Source organism: Ovis canadensis, chromosome 18 (assembly GCF_042477335.2).
Source record: "Ovis canadensis isolate MfBH-ARS-UI-01 breed Bighorn chromosome 18, ARS-UI_OviCan_v2, whole genome shotgun sequence".
In the NCBI taxonomy this organism is placed as follows: Eukaryota; Metazoa; Chordata; class Mammalia; order Artiodactyla; family Bovidae; genus Ovis; species Ovis canadensis.
Genome location: NC_091262.1, coordinates 68,996,755 through 69,015,742, shown reverse-complemented (window position 1 = coordinate 69,015,742; position 18,988 = coordinate 68,996,755). Strand labels below are relative to the sequence as shown.

At 43.7% G+C, this 18,988-nt stretch overlaps 2 protein-coding genes across 2 annotated transcripts in view; one reads left to right on the top strand and one right to left on the bottom strand.

The window, feature by feature from the left end:
- The window catches only part of PDIA3 (protein disulfide isomerase family A member 3), a 20,323-nt gene extending 18,789 nt beyond the window's left edge, over nucleotides 1-1,534 (bottom strand). Inside the window, exon 1 of the mRNA XM_069558850.1 lies at nucleotides 771-1,534. Coding sequence (XP_069414951.1) covers nucleotides 771-937 — 167 coding nt within the window. The 5' untranslated portion in view covers nucleotides 938-1,534. The remainder of the gene's footprint in view (nucleotides 1-770) is intronic.
- Nucleotides 1,199-18,988, top strand: CATSPER2 (cation channel sperm associated 2). The gene is made up of 13 exons (XM_069558849.1): nucleotides 1,199-1,262; nucleotides 1,915-2,061; nucleotides 2,869-3,042; nucleotides 3,674-3,742; nucleotides 10,350-10,522; nucleotides 11,347-11,502; nucleotides 11,777-11,901; nucleotides 13,274-13,452; nucleotides 13,665-13,764; nucleotides 14,203-14,259; nucleotides 16,897-17,108; nucleotides 17,348-17,515; nucleotides 18,862-18,988. Exons 2-13 carry the CDS (start codon nucleotides 1,917-1,919, stop codon nucleotides 18,891-18,893), a joined length of 1,590 nt encoding a protein of 529 aa, XP_069414950.1. The 5' UTR covers nucleotides 1,199-1,262; nucleotides 1,915-1,916; the 3' UTR covers nucleotides 18,894-18,988.

Sequence of the window (18,988 nt, the reverse complement as noted above, 5' to 3'; positions counted from 1 at the left end):
AAGGAACTTACACCCTAGTTAAGTCACCCTTAAGTGGAGTATTTCTCCAACACTGCTTACTTTCTCACTGGGGTCCTCTTTGGCATTTTCCCGAAATCCTAATTGAAACTGACCATTTAAACAGCTTCTGGTGGAATTCCTCTGTTCATCTACTCTTTCTAACTGAATTCTGCTGGTGCCGAGAAGCATCAGTTGAACGAAGAAAGTGTGCACCAGGCGATGGACAAAATAACTGCCTGCCTTAAGAAAGCACAAATGACCATTCTGCAGCCACTTGAGTGACCTTGGCTAGAAACCAACGGCTGCCTGGGGCAAGAAGAAAGGAAGTACCCTGGGGGCGCAGGGTCTCTGCATTTGGTGAAACGTTAGGTTCCAATATAAGGCCTCGCAAAGCCTAGTCTGTAGAATGGAAAACAGTAGCACTGACTCACGCAGAAACTCTAAAGACACCATCGAAGCTGGCGGGGGGAGGGGGTGGTTAAACCCTCTGCAAATAGGAAGTGCCGCAGGAGCACCGAGGTAAGGATGTGGCCCTGCGCGAGAGGGGCCTTCGCTTTCTCCTTCTCAGCTCTCGCTTCCAGGATGATCAGCACCGACTTCTCCGCTCTCGGCTAGGCAGCTCGGGTCTCCGTGGGCGGAAAACCTGCCGGCCGCAGCCCGGCTCTCCGGAATGATGGAGGGCGCCGACGCTGCGTAGGCCCAACCGTTCCCGCGCCTTCGCCCCCTGCCCACCCGGCCGCCCCTCTCCCGCCCCGGCTGAGTGGCCTCACCAGGGGGCGAAGAACTCGACGAGCATGAGGCCAGAAGAGCCGGTGTCGGTGATGCGACTCTCGAAGTTGTCGTCCGTGAGTTCCAGCACATCGGAGGCAGCAGCGAGGCGGGCCGCGGCGAGGAGCAGCGCCAGGCCCGGGAACAGCGCTAGGCAGCGGAGGCGCATGGCGACGAGGTAAGGCGTGGGGGGCGGGGGGCGGCCAGGAGGGTCGGGGCTCGGCAGGGACTGCGGAGACAGGCCGGCAACCACGCACCCTCAGCCTGCGATCGCGCGTCTGGCCCAGGCGGACCTGCAGCCGGAGGTCCCAACCCCCCAGCCCGGCTCGGGCCGCAGTGTGGCAGCCGCCGATTGGCTGTGCGGCGCCCGCGTCGGGCGGGCGGGACCAGCTGGTAACCGCCGAGTGGCCGGAGCGCGGGGCGGGGCCGAGGCGGCGAGCGCCGGGGCGACCGGGGCAGCGAAGGGGGGCCTGGGTCGCTGCTTGCTGCTGGGGGTGGGTCCGGGGACCAGCCGGAACCCGGGACCGGGCGGGACCGGGCGGGAGCCGGACGTGTGGCGCTGCGGATCTGGGAGCCGACCCTGAATTCGTCCCTCCTGCGGAGCGCCGAGCTCAGGGGGCGCCAGAACCGGAGGCGGAGGAGTTGAAGTCAGGGCTGAGTGGGCGGAAGAGAGCCTGGGCTGAGATGAGGCCCAGGAGCGGGAATTGAGAGAAGGAGCTGGCATCCGAGGGAGCGCGTTGGAGTGGTCACGCTTGGGATCGGACACATTTTCAAAATGTCAGGCTGTTGCCTTTTATCCAGTTCCTCGTGGAACTGGGCTTTTCTTTTCGGGGGCAGTTCCTGAGCCCTCCCTCTGTCCCACCTCATTGCATTACCTGACTCCCTCAGGTCCAACCGGAATTCCTCTTTTGTCCAACCCGGGACTCCTACCTTTTGTGGCTGCTGCATTTAACTAGATGCGCCTGGCCGCTTAGTCAACTACGCAGATTCCTTAGTGACTCCCGTCTCCTTTTGTTTCAAAAGGCCTTGAGTCCGAGTACAATGTATTTGTCCTCTTAAGGGCGAAGACCTTGGGAGAAAGGGAAGAGAATCTCTAAGCCTTGGTGCAACTCCAAAAATGAAATGACACTTTTGTTTTCTTAACAGACATGGCCACTTATCACCCATCAGGACACATGCAACTACCCCGGGCTGATGCCATTCGTTCCCGGCTCATTGATACTTTCTCTCTCATCGAGCATCTGCAAGGCTTGAGCCAAGCTGTGCCACGGCACACCATCCGAGAGATACTTGGTCAGCAGCCTGTTTCTTCACTAAGATGTATTTAAGGCTCCCATCCCCACCCTTCCCAGGTGGCACAGTGGTAAAGAATCCGCCTGCCAATGCAAGAGATGCGGGTTTCATCCCTGGGTGGGGAAGATCTCCTGGAGGAGGAAATGGCAACCCTCTCCAGTATTCTTGCTTGGAAAATCCCATGGACAGAGGAGCCCGGGGCGGGGGTGGGGGTGGGGGGTGGTCGCCGGGGCCGGGGATGATGGCTGGGGGGGAGGGGAGGGGAGGGGGAGGGGTGGGGGGAGATGCAGTCCATGGGGTTGCAGAGTGGGACACAGCTGAGTGACTGAACACACACACATATGTAACCACACTCTCCAAAGAGTAGGAAGCAGAGAAAATTTTAAGGGTGGAAAACTCAGGGGAGATTGGTTTGGTTGCAGCTTTAAAAAGTTACACCAAACTTGATGAAGACTTAATAAATAAAGCTCTGAATCCAGGAGATAGAACTATGTCACTCGTTTTTAGGCCTCGGATAGCTAGTAGCCCTGGCTGGCCTGGATGTTTCTACCAAAGACACTTAAAACTTTAAGGGTTGAACCTGTAACTTATCTTGGGCATGAACAGTATTGGTTATAAGCAATAGGTTAGCTCTTACTTCAAACTAGTATTAGTTGCTGTGTGAAGGAACAGCAAGGTAAGCCCTCCAGGGTGTGTGGGGGTCCATTACTTAACAAGCGTTCCTGCCCCCCAACCCTACCTGCTCTTGATACTCCCAAAGATTTCTTTTTATGTTTATCCACTGTCCCTTTTTTATTTTTGATGTAGATTCTTCCTGTCAGAAGAAGCTTATGTTGGGAGATCAACACCAGCTTGTACGCTTCTCCATAAAACCTCGTCATGTAGAACGGATTACACATGCCCAGAGGCTAATGAGCACCCTTCGAGTGCGATGCAGCGAGAGGCCACCTCTTTCCTTATGGGCTGGATGGGTCCTTGAGCGTATCCTTTCATGCCATTTTTTTTTTTTAAGTTTTATTTTTTATTGGAGTATGGCCAGTTGACAGTGTTGTGATAGCAGACAGCAAAGGGACTCAGCCATGCATATACATATATCCATTCTCTCCCAAGCTCCTCTCCCATCCAGGCTACCACAAAACACTGCGCAGAGTTCCCTGTGCTATGCGATAGGTCCCTGTTGGTTGTCCATTTTAAATATAACATTGTATACATGTCATTTTCCATGATGATAAAAAAAAAAAACATTGTATACATGTCAATCCCAAACTCCTTAACTATCCCTTCCTCCCATTCTCCCCACCCCCAACAAGAGTTTTGTTTTGTTTTAATTTTTGGTTATACCCCATGGCATGTGGGACCTTAGTTCTCGGACCAGGGATTGAACCCACACCCCTTGCATTAGAAGGCAGAATCTTAACCACTGGACCACCAGGGAGGTTCCTCTTGCCACTCATTTTTATCCCATTTTACTCACTCTTGCCTCATCATCTGCCTAAGGACTTGTTTTTTCCTTCCCATACTCCATTTTCTTCTCATTAGGGTTCTATTGCCCTAATTGTGTTGCCTGCATAAATTAGAACTTCATTCTGTATGTTTTCTTAAGAGAAGACAGGTCCTATCTTCAGAAACTTTATCATCTTCCTCATCTTCTTGAATACAATTGTACTGATGGTTGAAATAGGTGAGAACTCATTGAATGAAGGGATGGGAGTCATTGTTCCTTAAAGTTGATCATTTTACACTTGTGAATGTTATTTGAATTGTGATAGTGACAATTATATTAAGTCTCCTGGATTTGTGCAACTGCTAAGACCTAGAAACATTGGGAGGGCTCTCAAAAGTAGTCTAAGGTAGTGCAGACACTTAGAGGTAGGGGTAGCAGACTCCTAAGGAATCGGAGATGGGAGAACCAGCTGTATTTCTTGTGTTGCTGCTGCTAAGTCACATCAGTCGTGTCCGACTCCGTGTGACCCCTTCTCCAATGCATGAAAGTGAAAAGTGAAAGGGAAGTCATCGCTCAGTCGTGTCCAACTCTTAGCGACCCCTTGGACTTATGAATACACTCTCGGAATGACTCGTTCATATGTAGGGGACTTACTGTATTAGACTAAACTTCTTAGTCCCCTACATATGAACGAGTCATTCCGAGAGTGTATTCATAAGTCCAGCAAAGTTAGTCAAGGTACCCAACTAACACCATCTGCTCTATAGTGCTACCATACTGTAATAGGCTTATAATACTTTTCACACAAATAATATGTAAAGAAAAAACAAATAAGGGCTTCCCTAATGGCACAGTGGTAAAGAATCCATCTGCCAACGCGTGAGACACAGGTTCGATCACTGGTCCAAGAGGCTACCACGTGCCATGGAGCAACAATCCTATGTGCCACCACTACTGAGCCTGTGCTCTGGAGCCTGTGTTCCCTAGAGCCTGTGCTTTGCAACAAGAGAAGCCACCACAGCGAGAAGCCTGTACACCTCAACTAGAAAGTGTCCCTGTTTGTCACAATTAGAGAAAGCCCATGCAACAACAAAGACCCAGCACAGCCAAAAATAAATTTTAAAAATTTAAAAACTGAAAAAAAAAAACATTTTAAATCTCACAGTGCAGTACCCTGAAAGGTACACTATAAGATTTGGCACACAGCAGTTGGCATCGAGTGAACAAGCAAGAAGAGGTACTGACTGGAGGAGGGAGAGGAGGTGGGAGATGATGGCAGAGCTAAAGCATCATTAACCATAGGAGATGGAGGGCAAGCTGCAGTTTCATTCATGCCTGATGTTGATGGCAGGTGTTGAACAGGTTCTGGTTCCTTGCTGAATTCAATTCTATCTATGCTCATGAAAGAAACCAGTGATGTCTGGGTTGTAGCTCTTTTTTTTTTTTTCTTATCCTAAATGACACGGGGGCACTGGATTGTGTTCTAAACGGCTGCTGCAACCTTTGTGTACTGTTCTATGTTCAGGTTCTGGGCCTCAAAAGCTAATAGTATCTCAAATAAAGAAAATCCCCTCACCATTTCCTGCGTTGTGACTCTCTCTGGTTCTCCAGTTACTTCTTTCTCTTGTCTCTTCTCATTCCTTTCTCTGGACTTCCCAATTTCTGGTGCCTTTTAGCAATACCAGCTACATCACCACTGTTTTTACACTTGCTTCTGGACATCCTGGTCTTGAAATAAAGATACTGTACTCTGTGTGGTACTGTACAGTAAAGTACACAAAAGCACTTATAGAGGGTGCACACACGTGACCGTGTACACCAGACACATGAGCTAACTTATGTGACTGGATGTGTGAACGCACATTGGCATCTTTGAAAGTTTGCAACATGAAGGTTCATGGGTAGGGGACATACTGGTGGTTTTTGTTTTTATATAATGAATCTCCCAATAGAGATACTGAGTGCCTATCAGCAGGTGATCCAACATTTACATTTTTACAAATAGATTTAGAAAGATTATTTAAGTACAAATAAGAGCGCTCACAATGTATGTAAAGGTACAACTAAGATGTTAGATGAGCCAGAAGAATGACTTAAAAAGTAAATGACTCTAAAACCAGTCATAAATTTTATGAAATGTATTAAAAGCAAAAGAATGTTTGGAAAATCAATGAACTCATTTGATTACCTCTCAAACCACTCAGAAAGGAGAGTAGAAGTACTCACTTCCTTGTTTCATCACTATTTCGGGGAAGTTTCCCACCTTAACAGTAGTCTTTTAATGCAGTCAGGTCAAAAGTATTTTAAGACACAACAGTAATTGGTGTCATTGGCCAACTCCAGTATACTATATGCTTTGCACTCTTTTATTTCCTCCCCACAGTGGTGAGGATTTTACCCACATTTCCTATTTGTTGTTAATCATGAGTGTTTACCTTGTAGGATTAGGGATATAGACTTAAGCCTTAGAATAAAGTAAATATATGAGATTCCCTGGATCTAATGAGCAGTAAATATATGGAATTCCTTGGATCTAATGGGCAAATCGAAATAGAACAACACTAACCATTCTTTTTGGTAAAACAGCTGAATATGAAATATTATTGTGCCAGAGGAAGGGTGGACTGCCTATGTGGCAACCACCTGGCAAAATCATTAAATACTTCCTCATGGAAAGAACCCGCCTGACAATGCAGGAGACATAAGAGATGAGGGTTTAGTCCCTGAGTTGGGAGGATCCCCTGAAGGAGGGCATGGCAACCCACTTCAATATCCTTGCCTGGAGAATCTCATGGACAGAGGAGCCGGGCAGGCTATAGTCCATAGGGTTGCAAAGAGTTGGACAGGACTGAAGCAACTTAGCATGCACACATGATAGAAAGGCAGGAGGGATTTTGCAGAGGAAAATAATTTGTGACTAACAGTCTTTTTGAATAGACTAATTCGTGTGATAAACATTAAGACTTTGTTTAGATTTTTAAAAGCAGTTTTCCAGATCATAAATATTACTGTTAGAGATAGGGGGAAAAATAGTAATGTAAGTAACAGTTCTCTAGATCAAAGCTCCCCAATCTTTGCTGCCCTATGACTTTGTTTCCCAGGAAAACATATATAACTTTGAAAGCCTCCTCAGTAATTATCCTTCTATTTTATTATGTTTTTTTCTGTGATATGGAGAAGTAAATTGAAGTAAAAATATTTTAGAGTAACATGTTACTATTTTATTTTAGTGTTATATAATTTTAATAATAAAATGTGAGTAAATTTATACTTTTTCCATTTTATAAATGATCATGCTTTTTTTAAAAGCATATTATTTGTCTAGAAATGAATTTTTATGTGGCATTATATATTGAGGCAACAAAGCTAGTGGAGGTGATGGAATTCCAATTAAGCTATTTAAGATCCTAAAAGATGATGCTGTTAAAGTGATGCACTCAATATGTCCGCAAATTTGGAAAACTCAGCAGTGGCCTCAGAGCTGGGAAAGGTCAATTTTATTCAAATCCCAAAGAAGGGCAATGCCAAAAAATGTTAAACTACAGTGCAGTTGCACTCATTTCACACACTAGGAAGGTTATACTCAAAATCCTTCAAGCTAGGTTTCAGTAGTACATGAACCAAGAACTTCTAGATGTACAAGCTGGGTTTAGAAAAGGTAGAGGAATCAGAGATCAAATTGCCAACATTTGTTGGATCACAGAGAAAGCAAAGGAATTACAGAAAAACATCTGCTTCATTGACTACGCTAAAATCTTTGACTGTGTATATCACAACCTACAGGTAACTTCCTTGCCTCTCTCCATAGAAATCTGTATGCCAGCAAAGAAGCAACAGTTAGAACCCAACAACTGACTGGTTCCAAATTGGGAAAGGAATACAAGGCTGTATATTGTCACTCTGATTATAAATCTATATGCAGAGTACATCATGCAAAATGCTGAGCTGGATGAATCACAAACTGGAATCAAGACTGCTGGGAGAAATAACAACCTCAGATTTGTAGATGATACCACTCTAGTGGCAGAAAGTGAACAAGAACTAAAGCCTCTTGATGAGGGTGAAAGAGAAGAGTGAAAAAGCTGGCTTAAAACTCAACATTCAAAAAAACCTAAGATCACTACAAAGTACAAAATTAAAACAACAACAACAAAATACATAAAAAACTAAGATCGTGGCATCTGGCCCCATCACTTAAGGGCAAATAGAAGGGGAAAAAGTGGAAGCAGTGACTGAGTTTGTTTTCTTGGGCTCCAGAATCACTGCAGACAGTGACTGTAGCCATGAAATTAAAAGACGCTTGCTCCTATACTTCCTTCATAGCTCAGTTAGTAAAGAATCCACCTGCAATGCAGGAGATCCTGGTTCAATTCCTGGATCAGGAAGATCCCCTGGAGAAGGGAAAGGCTACCCACTCCAGTATTCTGGCATGGAGAATTCCATGGACTATACAGTCCATGGGGTCACAAAGAGTTTGAGCGACTTTCACTTCTCCTTGGAGGGAAGGCTATGACAAAACTAGACAGTGTATTAAAAATCAAAGATGTCACTTTGCCAACAACGGTCCATATAATCAAAGCTATGGTTTTTCCAGTGGTCATGTATGGATGTAACAGTTGAGTCATAAAGAAGCTGAGCAACAAAGAATTGATGCTTTTGAACTGCAGTGTTGGAGAAGACTCTTGAGAATCCCTTGGACAGCAAGGAGATCAAACCAGTCAATCCTAAAGGATGTCAACCCTGAATATTCATTGGAAGGACTGATGCTGAAGCTGAAGCTCCAATACTTTGGCCATCTGATGTGAAGAGCTGACTCATTGGAAAAGACCCTGATGCTGGGAAAGATCAAAGGCAAAAAGAGAAGGAGGAGGCAGAGGATGGCATGGTTGGATGGCATCACCAACTCAATGGACATGAGTTTGAGCAAATTTTGGGAGATAGTAAAGGACAGGGGAGCCTGGCATGGGGTCACAAAGAGTTAGACATGACTTAGCAACTGAAGAACAACAACATATATTAAGTTTGGTTTGGGTAGCAGATATATTTACTTTATTGGTTTGTTTGTTTTTGGTTTTTTTTTGCTGTGTTGGATGGCTAACATGATCTTTGTTCTCTGACCAGGGATCCAACCCTGGCCCATGGCAGTGAAAGTGCCTCCTAACCACTGGACCCTGGGTCACCAAGGAATCCCCTATGTATTATATTTGTATAGTTTTTGTTTCTTTCAAAAAATTTAGATATATACTAGTTTTAGGTTTACAACATTGTGTATTATATGTTAAATACATGTTATTGATGTTCAAGTGTAGGTGAAAATTTAATTCTGTGTTCGGGCATAAAAAAATAGGAACTAATCTTCTTCTAGAATGATATTGGTAATTCTTTGCACTTCAGACACCAATTGGCTTATTTTTATACTTTTCATATTTTGCTTCTAAATGGTGAGAGTGAGAAAAGAAAGATTTGGCTTATTTGCAAGCCCTTCTCTGAAAATAACACATCATGAGTGTGAATAGTCCTTATTTCCAACAAAAAAAAAACCTTGAGTATAACATAATTTTAACCATGATTTTTGAGGTTCTAGAGATATCTTTATGTGCGAAATAAAAATTTTCTATCAGATAAACTCAATTTATAGAATCTGATGAAGATTGTCTTGAAATAAACTTGCAGAATTATTCTTTTGCTCTCCATGAAGTTGTATGTCTATATCAGTGTTCCTTACTTCATAATAGATGTAATTAGCCAAAACATTGCTAGAAACAATAACAATTTAAAACTGAGTATGTATCAAAATTACACAGCAGTTTTTGTCTTTCAGGGTGATTGATTATTCTCTTTTTGTCTCTATTAATCGCCAGGCATATCAGTCATAGTGCCTTTGGAGGTTCTCAGGTTATTCTGTTTCAAAGAGAAACAAATTATTATTTAGCTTTTAAACCTATTTTGATCTTAATGTTTTTTTCTACAGCATGATATACATCTATTAAATGTATAGAAGAGGTGAAGAGGGTTGAAAGATGAGTTAAGAAATCAAAGTTAGCAAATAGATAGGTTCTATAGAGGGTTCAATTTGGATTCAGTTTGCAGAATAAAATCAATTTTAGACAAAATAGAAAGGGAAAGTTTTAAAACTAACAAAAGGACTTTCCTGGTGATCCAGTGGGTTAAGGATCTGCCTTCTAATACAGGGAACATAGGTTCAGTCCCTGGTCTGAGCCTAAGATCCCACATGCTGAGAGGCAGGTAAACTCACCTGCAAGACCAAACCCACCCACGCACCACAACCAGAGAGAAGCCCCTGTGCTGGGAAGACTGTGTGCTGCCCACATGCCCCAATGAAGACTCAAGACAGCCAAAGAAATAAAAATAACAACCAGGTGATTTCTTGTTATAGCCTAATACATCCCATGAATTTGGTTTCTTGTTCCTAGATATTTTATAAAACACTTTCCATACCATGGCCCTACATTTGCATTCTTTTCTGAAGGCCCGTTGCTGCTTTGTGAAGTTTGGTGTTCCGGTAACACCAAACAACAGACAGCAGACAGCATTGGCGGTCGTTAAGCAATTCCTTGGTGACTTTCTGACCCCAGAGTGAGAAGGCAGTAACTTGTAGCTGTTAACACGTACCAGGTACCAACAGGAGATGCCTCGAAGCTATTTTTCATGTTCAGTTCTGTTTCATAGGTTGAATCAACAACAGTATTAAGGAGAGAAACTCCTTAATTTTCCAAAGGAAAAATGGCATAGCAGTGGGCACAACTGTGCCTTTTTAGCAGTTGTTAATCATTCAACTTCCCTCTTCTTTAAGCTCTATTCATCCTTTGCTCTATTCTCACAGAATTGCTTGAATCTGCAAATACCCTATTGGAGCCACTGAAGCTGACTCTGGAGGTGGCAGCTTGGTTCATCTTGCTTGTCTTCATCTTGGAGATCCTTCTTATGTGGCTATCCAGCTTTTTCCTCTTCTGGAAGAATGCCTGGAACGTCTTTGACTTTGTGGTCACAGTATTGGTAAGGATAGATAGATATCCTGAAGATGAATTTACTGGACTGAGAAATGTGCCTAGGTGAATAAAAGACAAGTGAAGTTAAGCTAATTACTGTATGCTGCTGCTGCTGCTAAGTCGCTTCAGTCGTGTCCGACTCTGTGTGACCCCATAGATGGCAGCCCACCAGACTTCCCCACCCCTGGGATTCTCCAGGCAAGAACACTGGAGTGGGTTGCCATTTCCTTCTCCAGTGCATGAAAGTGAAAAGTGAAAGTGAAGTCGCTCGGTTGTGCCCGACTCTTAGCGGCCCCATGGACTGCAGCCTACCAGGCTCCTCTGTCCATGGGATTTTCCAGGCAAGAGTACTGGAGTGGGGTGCCATTGCCTTCTCCGAATTACAGTATAGGAAGAAACAAATAGAAAGGTACCCAACTTCCTTATTTTGGTTGTTTTTTCTCTAATAAAACTAAAAGTCAGGCATTGCAGGAGTTCTTATTAGAAGCAAGGAAGAATCTAATCACATTAACCTCAGCAATAACTTCTATCAGTTACTAGGCACTTATTAAATGTCAGGAACTATCCTGTTTTACTTGCTCTTTTTTTCATTTGAGCTCCGCAGTAATCCAGTGAGACAAGCACTGGATTTATCCCCTTTTTACATCTGAACAAGTTGAAATGCAGAGTTTAAGTAATTTTTTATGGGAAGACTGAATAGGAAACAGTCCCCAGAAAATGCTATTCAAAGGATAATGACCAAAGAACTATGAAAAAGAAGAGATAAAAAAGGGGCAGCTGTACTGGGTGCTTTGAGGGGTATATTTAACTCACAATCTGTGTTTCCTACAGTCCCTGATTCCTGAGATTGTGGTGCTGGCAGGGGTAACAAGCAAACCTGTATGGCTCCAGCTGCTGAGGATCTGCCGGGTACTCAGGTCTCTTAAACTCTTTGCACGATTCCATCAAGTTCGAGTCATCATTTTGGCCCTGGTCAGGGCCCTCAAGGTAATTTGACTTTTACAGCTCTATAAGTGGGCAAAGTGGAAAAACATGGGGGTATAACATGAAACAGTCTGGGTGGGTGAAAGAAGGCAATAAGAGACCCTGTGAAATGTTGTCCATGAGAAAGGGCTGGGGACAAGCCACTGTGCTTTAGAGATGACTGGGCTCAGGCTAGAAGTGAGGGTCTGGTGGGAGATTTCCAGGGTGGGCCTGACTGGGCTGTAGGTGGAAATCAGCCTAGTCTGGCCCAGCTCTGACTCAAGGTCATGGCCTTTAGAGCATGACCTTCCTCTTGATGTTGCTGCTCATCTTCTTCTACATTTTTGCTGTGGCTGGTGTCTACTTCTTCGAGAATTACACCCGTTCAACTCGCCAGGACCTGGATTATCATGAGTTCTTCTCGTAGGCAGGACCACGGGGAGCCTAGGGGGGTGGGGGAGAGAATCTGGACATGAGACTGGGAAGCAAATCCAAAGTGCAGTAATACAAGTACAGTCTATTGTAAGAAATGGGACTAGAACACAGTAGGGAGAGGGAAGGAGAAAGCAAAGAATAGTGAGTGGTATTAGCTCCAGTTTTGAGAATAGGGCAGCTAGTTCCTGGTTTGCTCTGGGTTTTACAAATTCAAACTTACCCTTATCAACTATCTTTAAAAAGCAGTATACTCCAGTGGTTAAGCCCTGGTTTCTATGCTTCAGTTACCTCTTTTGAAAAATGGGATTAAAAGTAGCATAACTTCATGAGTATAGGGATAAATGATATAATTTATTTAAGCACTTACACAGCATTTCACACATTTCACACACATCAATAAATGTTACCATGACTCTCAAGCTTGGTCACTGGTTTTACTGTAGTCTCTCAGTGTAGAAATTATACATGAACACACTTACATTCTTTCAAAAGTAAAATCCTAGTAATCTCTGTCTAGAGAACTCTTTCTACTAGTAATCTAGTAGAAAGTCTATTTGAATTTAGAGGCTACAAAGTTATTTATGAATTGGAATCCAATCTTATCAGCACTTCTCAGGTGCTATCTTAGTCTATCTTAGACTAACAGGTGGTTTTATAAGAGTATTGATTTAGGGAAGTCATAGAATTCATTCTATTCAGGCTCTGATGTTTTTAATAATTTGTATATGGAGGGATAAGAGGGAAAATTTAGATATCTTCTGAGATCTTTTGTGATATATTCATCATCATTCATTATTTGGAATCACATATTTATGCCACATGTCCGTCCACTTACTTGGCTATCAATTCATGCAGCAAACCAAGTAGGCATGATGTTTGCTAAATTTGTGACTTTACCAGGTGAAGTCCACAGGACAGTGTAGAATGAACTTGCAAAAATAATGTATAGTTGGTGATTCAGTTTTTTAAAATTTATTTATTTTAATTGGAGGCTAATTTCTTTACAATATTGTGGTGGTTTTTGCCATACATTCACATGAATCAGCCATGGGTGTATGTGTGTTCCCCATCCTGAAACCCCCTCCCTGGTGATTCAATTTTTAAACATTCAGTTAATATCTATGTATTGAGTACCTACTGTGCCCCAGGCACTGATGGAATACTGAGAGATATTCATAGATTATTCATAACAAAGGAAAAGCAAGTAAAACAATCCCAAACTGAAGATTAGGTTAAAAAAAAAAAAAACAGTATGGTAGAAAGGAGCCAAAATCAGAGCAGACTGCAAAGTGCTCTTATGTTGCTGTGAGAGTATGAATGATATTAGCTCCCTCCGTACACACATCTCCTTTTTCTTTAGGGACCTACTGAATTCCATAGTAACCGTGTTCATTCTCTTCACCCTGGATCACTGGTATGCACTGCTTCAGGACACCTGGAAGGTGCCTGAGGTCAGTCGCGCCTTCAGCAGCATCTATGTCATCCTCTGGTTGTTACTTGGTTCCATTATCTTTCGAAATATCATAGTAGCCATGATGGGTAAGCATAGCAGAGGTGAAACTTGGTGGGAGGCTGTGCTGGGAAGAAGCTAGAGTGAGAGCCAGGTTTGCTGGAATACAGAGGGAGAGAATCTGATGTAGCAGGAAAGTGTGGGCCCTGGATGGGTATTTCACTTGGTTTCTCCCCACCCAAGCGGTCTCCCCAGGTCTAGTCACCGCCGCCTTCCGACTCCTAATGGCCCTTTGGGGCAGTTACTAACTTCCAGAACATCAGGAATGAGCTGAACCAGGAGATGACACACCTGGAGGTCCAGCACAAAGCCGACATATTCAAGCGGCAGATTATCCAGAGGTCTGCTGCCAGATTTTCACACACACCTTCAGTTCTCGAGGGTTTCCCGATCCCACCCTCTGTTTCTGCTACTTGGCCTTCATTCCGTTTCCCGCTGTGTGACAGATTTGCCTCAGAGTTAGAATTCCCCAGCTCTGAAATATTGCCTGGTCCTTTATCCACTTTCAGGGCTCCCACACTCCCTAACCCTAACCCTAACCCCTAACCCTAACTCTAACCCCTAACCCTAACCCTAACCCTAACCCCCTAACCCTAACCCTAACCCCTAACCCTAACTCTAACCCTAACCCCCTAACCCTAACCCTAACCCTTTACTACAGCTTGTTCTCCTCACCCAGTTTACTTCACTTAATGATCAGAATTTTTTAATTTTTTCCTTACTACCCTCCTGCTTCAGTGTAACTCTCTTCACTGTTTTGCATTTTTTTTTCTTTGCAGGAGACAAAACCTACTCCCTGAGGCGCAGAGGTCAAGCATTAGCAAACTGGACACCAGGTTAGGAGTGTATATATGAAGTGGGATGCACACACGGGAAAGATGTAGAAAACCAAAGGTGAAGACTGGCTTTGAGAGAGGATTCTATTCCTTCAGTAACTACTTATTGTATTGGGTTGAACAGTGGCCTCCGAGAAGATATGTCCATGTCCTAACCCCCGGAACCTATGAACATGACCTTATTTGGAAAAAGGGTCTTTGCAGATGCAAATAAATTACGGATCTTGAGGTGTGATCACCCTGGGTTATCCAGGTGGGCCATAAGTCCAGTGACTAGGAGCCTCATAAGATATGGGAGAGAAGACATAGACACGGAATAGGAGAAGCTGTCAAGACAGAGACACAGATTGGAGTGAAGCAACCACAAGCCAAAGGAAGCCAGTGGGTGCCAGGCAGCTACCGGAAGCTAGAAGAAGCGAGGAGCCTTCTGTCTTTGAGCTTCCAAACGGAGCACGGCCCTGTTGACATGTCGATTTCAGATTTCCAGCTTCCAGAATTGTGAGAGAATAAATTTCTGTTGTTTTAGGCTACCAAGTTTGTGGTAATTTGTTATCACAACCATAGGAAACTAGTAAAAGTACCTTCCATGCAACAGATGCTATTCAAAGCCATGAGTGTTCAGCAGTAGACAAGAGAGCAGAAAGAAAAAGAAGAAATGCATCAACTAATAATTATTGAATACTTACTAGTTGCTTGGAACATATCAGTGAACAAAATAGACAATAATGCCGGTTCTCATAGAGCTTATATAAAGCAGGAGGAGGAAAGAGAATAAACAATGAACATATTAAAAAGAAAATTAATATGTTAAAATATGATAAGCATTTAATATACAAAGTATATATGTGTATAACTGAGTCACTGCTGTTCAGCAGAAATTAACCCAACATTGCAAATCAACTATACTTCAATTAAAAACTTTAAAAATATGATAAGCATTATGAAAAAGTAAAATGTAGAACAGGTTAAGGGGGATTGGAGTATAGGGTGGGGATTCATTATGGGCTTTAATTTTAAACAGAGTGGCCTTATTGAGAAGGTAACATTTGAGCAAAGACTTGGAGGACGTGAGGGCATTACTACATGGATATCTATGGGAGGAGTGTTATCGGCAGAGGCAACAGCTAATACAAAGGTCCTAAACAAGAAGCATGCCTGGTGGTGTTTGAGACATGGCAAGGACACTATTGTGACTGAAGCAGAGTGAGCAGTGGGGAGAGTGATAGGAGATGAGGTCAGAAAGACAATGGGGACCTGATCCTGTAGGGCTGGGGGGACCACTGTAAGGACTTAGGCTTTGATTTTGGGTGAAAAGGGGAACATAGCAGAGTAACGACATGTAATGACTTATGTTTAAGAAGGATTAGTCTGGGGACTTCCCTGGTGGTCCAGTGGTTAGGAATATACCTTGCAATGCAGAAAATGCAGGTTTGATACCTGCTCCGGGAAGTAAGATCCTACATGTGTTGGGACAACTAAGCTCACACACTGCAATTCAGACCCAGTGCAGCCAAATAAATAAATATTTTTCAAGAGAGAAGGATTTGGTCTGGTTGCTGTGTTGCTGATGGACTATAAGAATAACAGGAAGAGAAGCGTAGAGATGAGTTAGGCTATGCTGCTATCCAAACAAGAGATGTTGATGGTTCAGGCCAGAGTGGCACCAATACTAATGAGAAAAGATATATTTTGAAGGTAGAGTCAACAGGATTTCTTGGTGGGTTGGATGTAGGTTATGAGAGAAGAATTAAGGATGAGAGTCTGACCTGAGCAGGAAGGGTCAGTTAGCTGAGATGGGGAAGACTGTGAATGGAAGATTGGTGGGGAAAGAATTTAGTTTTGATTTGATTTAAGATGTCCATTAGACATTCAAGCTTTCTACATGAGTAAAAGTTATATATACAAGTTTGGTTTAAGGAGTGAGATGTGGGCAAGGGGCTTAAATTTGCATCTGAAGTGAAAGTGTTAGTCACTCAGTCATGTCTGATGTGACCCCATGGACTGTAGCCTGCCAGGCTCCTCTGTCCATGGAATTCTCCAGGTGAGGATACTGGAGTAGGTAGCCATTCCCTTCTCCAGGGGATCTTTCTGACCCAGGGACCAAACACAGGTCTCCTGCACTGCGTGTCGATTCTTTGTCATCTGAGCCACCAGGGCTCTCGGAGGCATTTAAACTCAGGAGATGAGACCCCTAAAGGAGCAACCGTAAATGGCGAAGACATACAGACCTGAGCCCACTGTCCCTCTTATAATGAGATGGAATCGAGGGTACAGGGGGCATAGTTGTGTTGTAATAGACATAGGGCCAAGGGCTGTGGGTGGGGCTAAAACTCTGCAAAATAAGGTGGAGTGTGGAACATGAAAGCCTGGGTAAGATTGAGCACAGAGGTTACGCAGTGAAGGGAACTAATAGGAGTGCATCCCATTGGTTAATTTAGGTTGGGTTTGCTTAAACTTAGATCTTGGCAGCAGTTTTTTAGGTGTGAGGTAGACATTCAGAGGCTGAGATGCCACAACAGAGATGCCTCATTGCTTTAAGTTCAACTTTTAGGCCAGGGCCAGGACTAAAATAGTGATATAACTAGTCATATCGTGTGGATGTATTTGAAGCAATGAAATTTCCCTTTTCACTTACAGAGATGCCAGTCAACAAGGGAGAGCTTCAGACTTAACAGAAACTTCTCAACAAGAGTCTAAACAGAGTGCCACTAAAAAGGGTTCAAAAGCATCCAAGTCAAGAACAAAGTCCTTGTCCAAAAGGAGAAAGTCTACATCTTCCTTCTCTTCTTCCTCCTCTTCATTTTCCTCCTGCTCGTCTGCTTCTAGCTCCAGATGTTATGACCCTATCGGTAAGCAGAAGGTTTCTTCCAGTTGCATTCAGACCCCTAAAAGTATGGTTAAAAGTATGGTTGTGGCTTTCTTTGTTTACTGTAAAAGTGGTTTCTTGGTGCTACACATTTTTTCCTTCTCTCCTTCCCTCATCCTCTTTCATCCCTGCTTTCTCCACCTCCACCCCCATAGAATTTATCAGCTTTTATCCAACCTCCATGAATCTCAATATATTTTTAAGAAGCTTTCCTCCTTCCAGGTCAGCTGGACTGGGAGACTCACGTGCACCAGAATCTGCCTGGGCTAATGGACATGGATCAGGATGAACGTGTTGTCTGGCCTAGAGATTCACTCTTCCGGTATTTTGAGTTGCTAGAAAAGCTTCAGTATAACCTGGAGGAGCGTAAGCAGTTACAAGAATTTGCAGGTATGCTATGGATGCTAGGAGTTAAGTTCATCAGAGCAGCACATATAACTGGGGAGAACAGAGTGTGTTCACTGTTGTGGCATGTCAGCCTCTATATTTCTACCTCACACCTAAAAAAGGCAAATTCAGCATTTGGCATGTCACTTTCTGGGCATATGTCCTGATTTCTTCTAACCTAGTGGGGACCTGGCAACTCTGCCTCTCTGGTTGTTGTTGTTTAGTCGCTAAGTCGTACGTGACTCTTTGTGACCCCATGGACCCTAGCCCGTCAGACTCCTCTGTCCATGGGATTCCCCAGGCAAGAATACTGGAGTGGATTGCCGTTCCCTTCTCCAGGGGATCTTCCCGACCCAAGGGTCAAACCCGTGTCTCTTGCGCCTCTTGCATTGGCAGGCAGGTTCTTTTCCACTGTGCCCCCTGGTAGGGGACACAAATCCTGTGACGTCTGAGAGCTGATTTCCCAAGAGAAAAGTATCCAGTTCCAGCTGTTGGGAATTAGGATAGTAAGGTGGGCTTTTGCTATGTTTGGGCAGCCCGCCCCCTTTTCAAATGCATGTTTCCTCTCTTTGAAGGTCACCTTTCAGACCCAGGCAGTAAGGGCCTCAGGCTCAAGTTTGATAGCTGTGAGGATTGGATAGTTGGCAGAAAGCTCTCAAGAGCCCACTGTCCTAAACAGATTTATGAATTCTCTTCCTTTCAGTCCTTTCTAGAGTCAACTGATGCAGAGACAATATGTGATTGAAATAGCAGAGTTTGATTTAAGCTGAGAACTACCTACTCAAAATTATCTTTCCTAAATTTCTCACTTGAGATTTCACTACCTGGATCAATGAATTTTTCCTCTAAAAATAAAAAAACTAGAAGAGTTAGGGGCATTTTTATTAGTGTTATCCTCCTAATACCTGACCTCCTTTTATTAGCATTTTATTAGTGTTATCCCCCTAATACCTGGCTAAAATCAACCCAAAGTGAAAATATCAATGGGGGAAGAGGAATGTGCCCCCCAGAGGTGGTCACAGTTTGTAGCGTTGAAACATGGAATTGAGAGCAGGATGTCAGACAGGTTTTGCCTACTTCAAAACGGTGCATTTTTTCCAGTTGTCCTGGCCCTGCCTCCCCATGTGTTCTGGGGAGAACAGGGTGAAAGGGAGGTAGAGGTAGCAAGATGGTTTCTTTAAATACTGATTAATTCATCTGTGGCAAAGAGGACAGACTCATACAGCTTAATTTAGAGTAAAGATTAGTAAAGATGTGAACCTAGAACCCAGAGAAGCAGGATCTTCACCAAACATTTGTACGTTCCGAATGTTCTTAGGTCTCCAGCCTCACAGTCTGTTTCTTTACAGTGCAGGCGCTGATGAACTTTGAAGACAAGTAAAGCTGACACTGGATGGCTTCACTGTTTTTGGCCAACATAAATGAAGGAAATAGCTGGAAATGTAGAATTCAAAGTCTAATAAATCCTGTTGATAA

Bases quoted from the DNA above. Each gene is read 5' to 3' on its own strand.
- CATSPER2 (XM_069558849.1), top strand. From the start codon at position 1,917: ATGGCCACTTATCACCCATCAGGACACATGCAACTACCCCGGGCTGAT. The intron at 14,260-16,896 runs GTTAGGAGTGTA...TTTCACTTACAG, and splicing joins ATTAGCAAACTGGACACCAG to AGATGCCAGTCAACAAGGGA. The intron at 17,516-18,861 runs GTATGCTATGGA...GTTTCTTTACAG, and splicing joins GCAGTTACAAGAATTTGCAG to TGCAGGCGCTGATGAACTTT.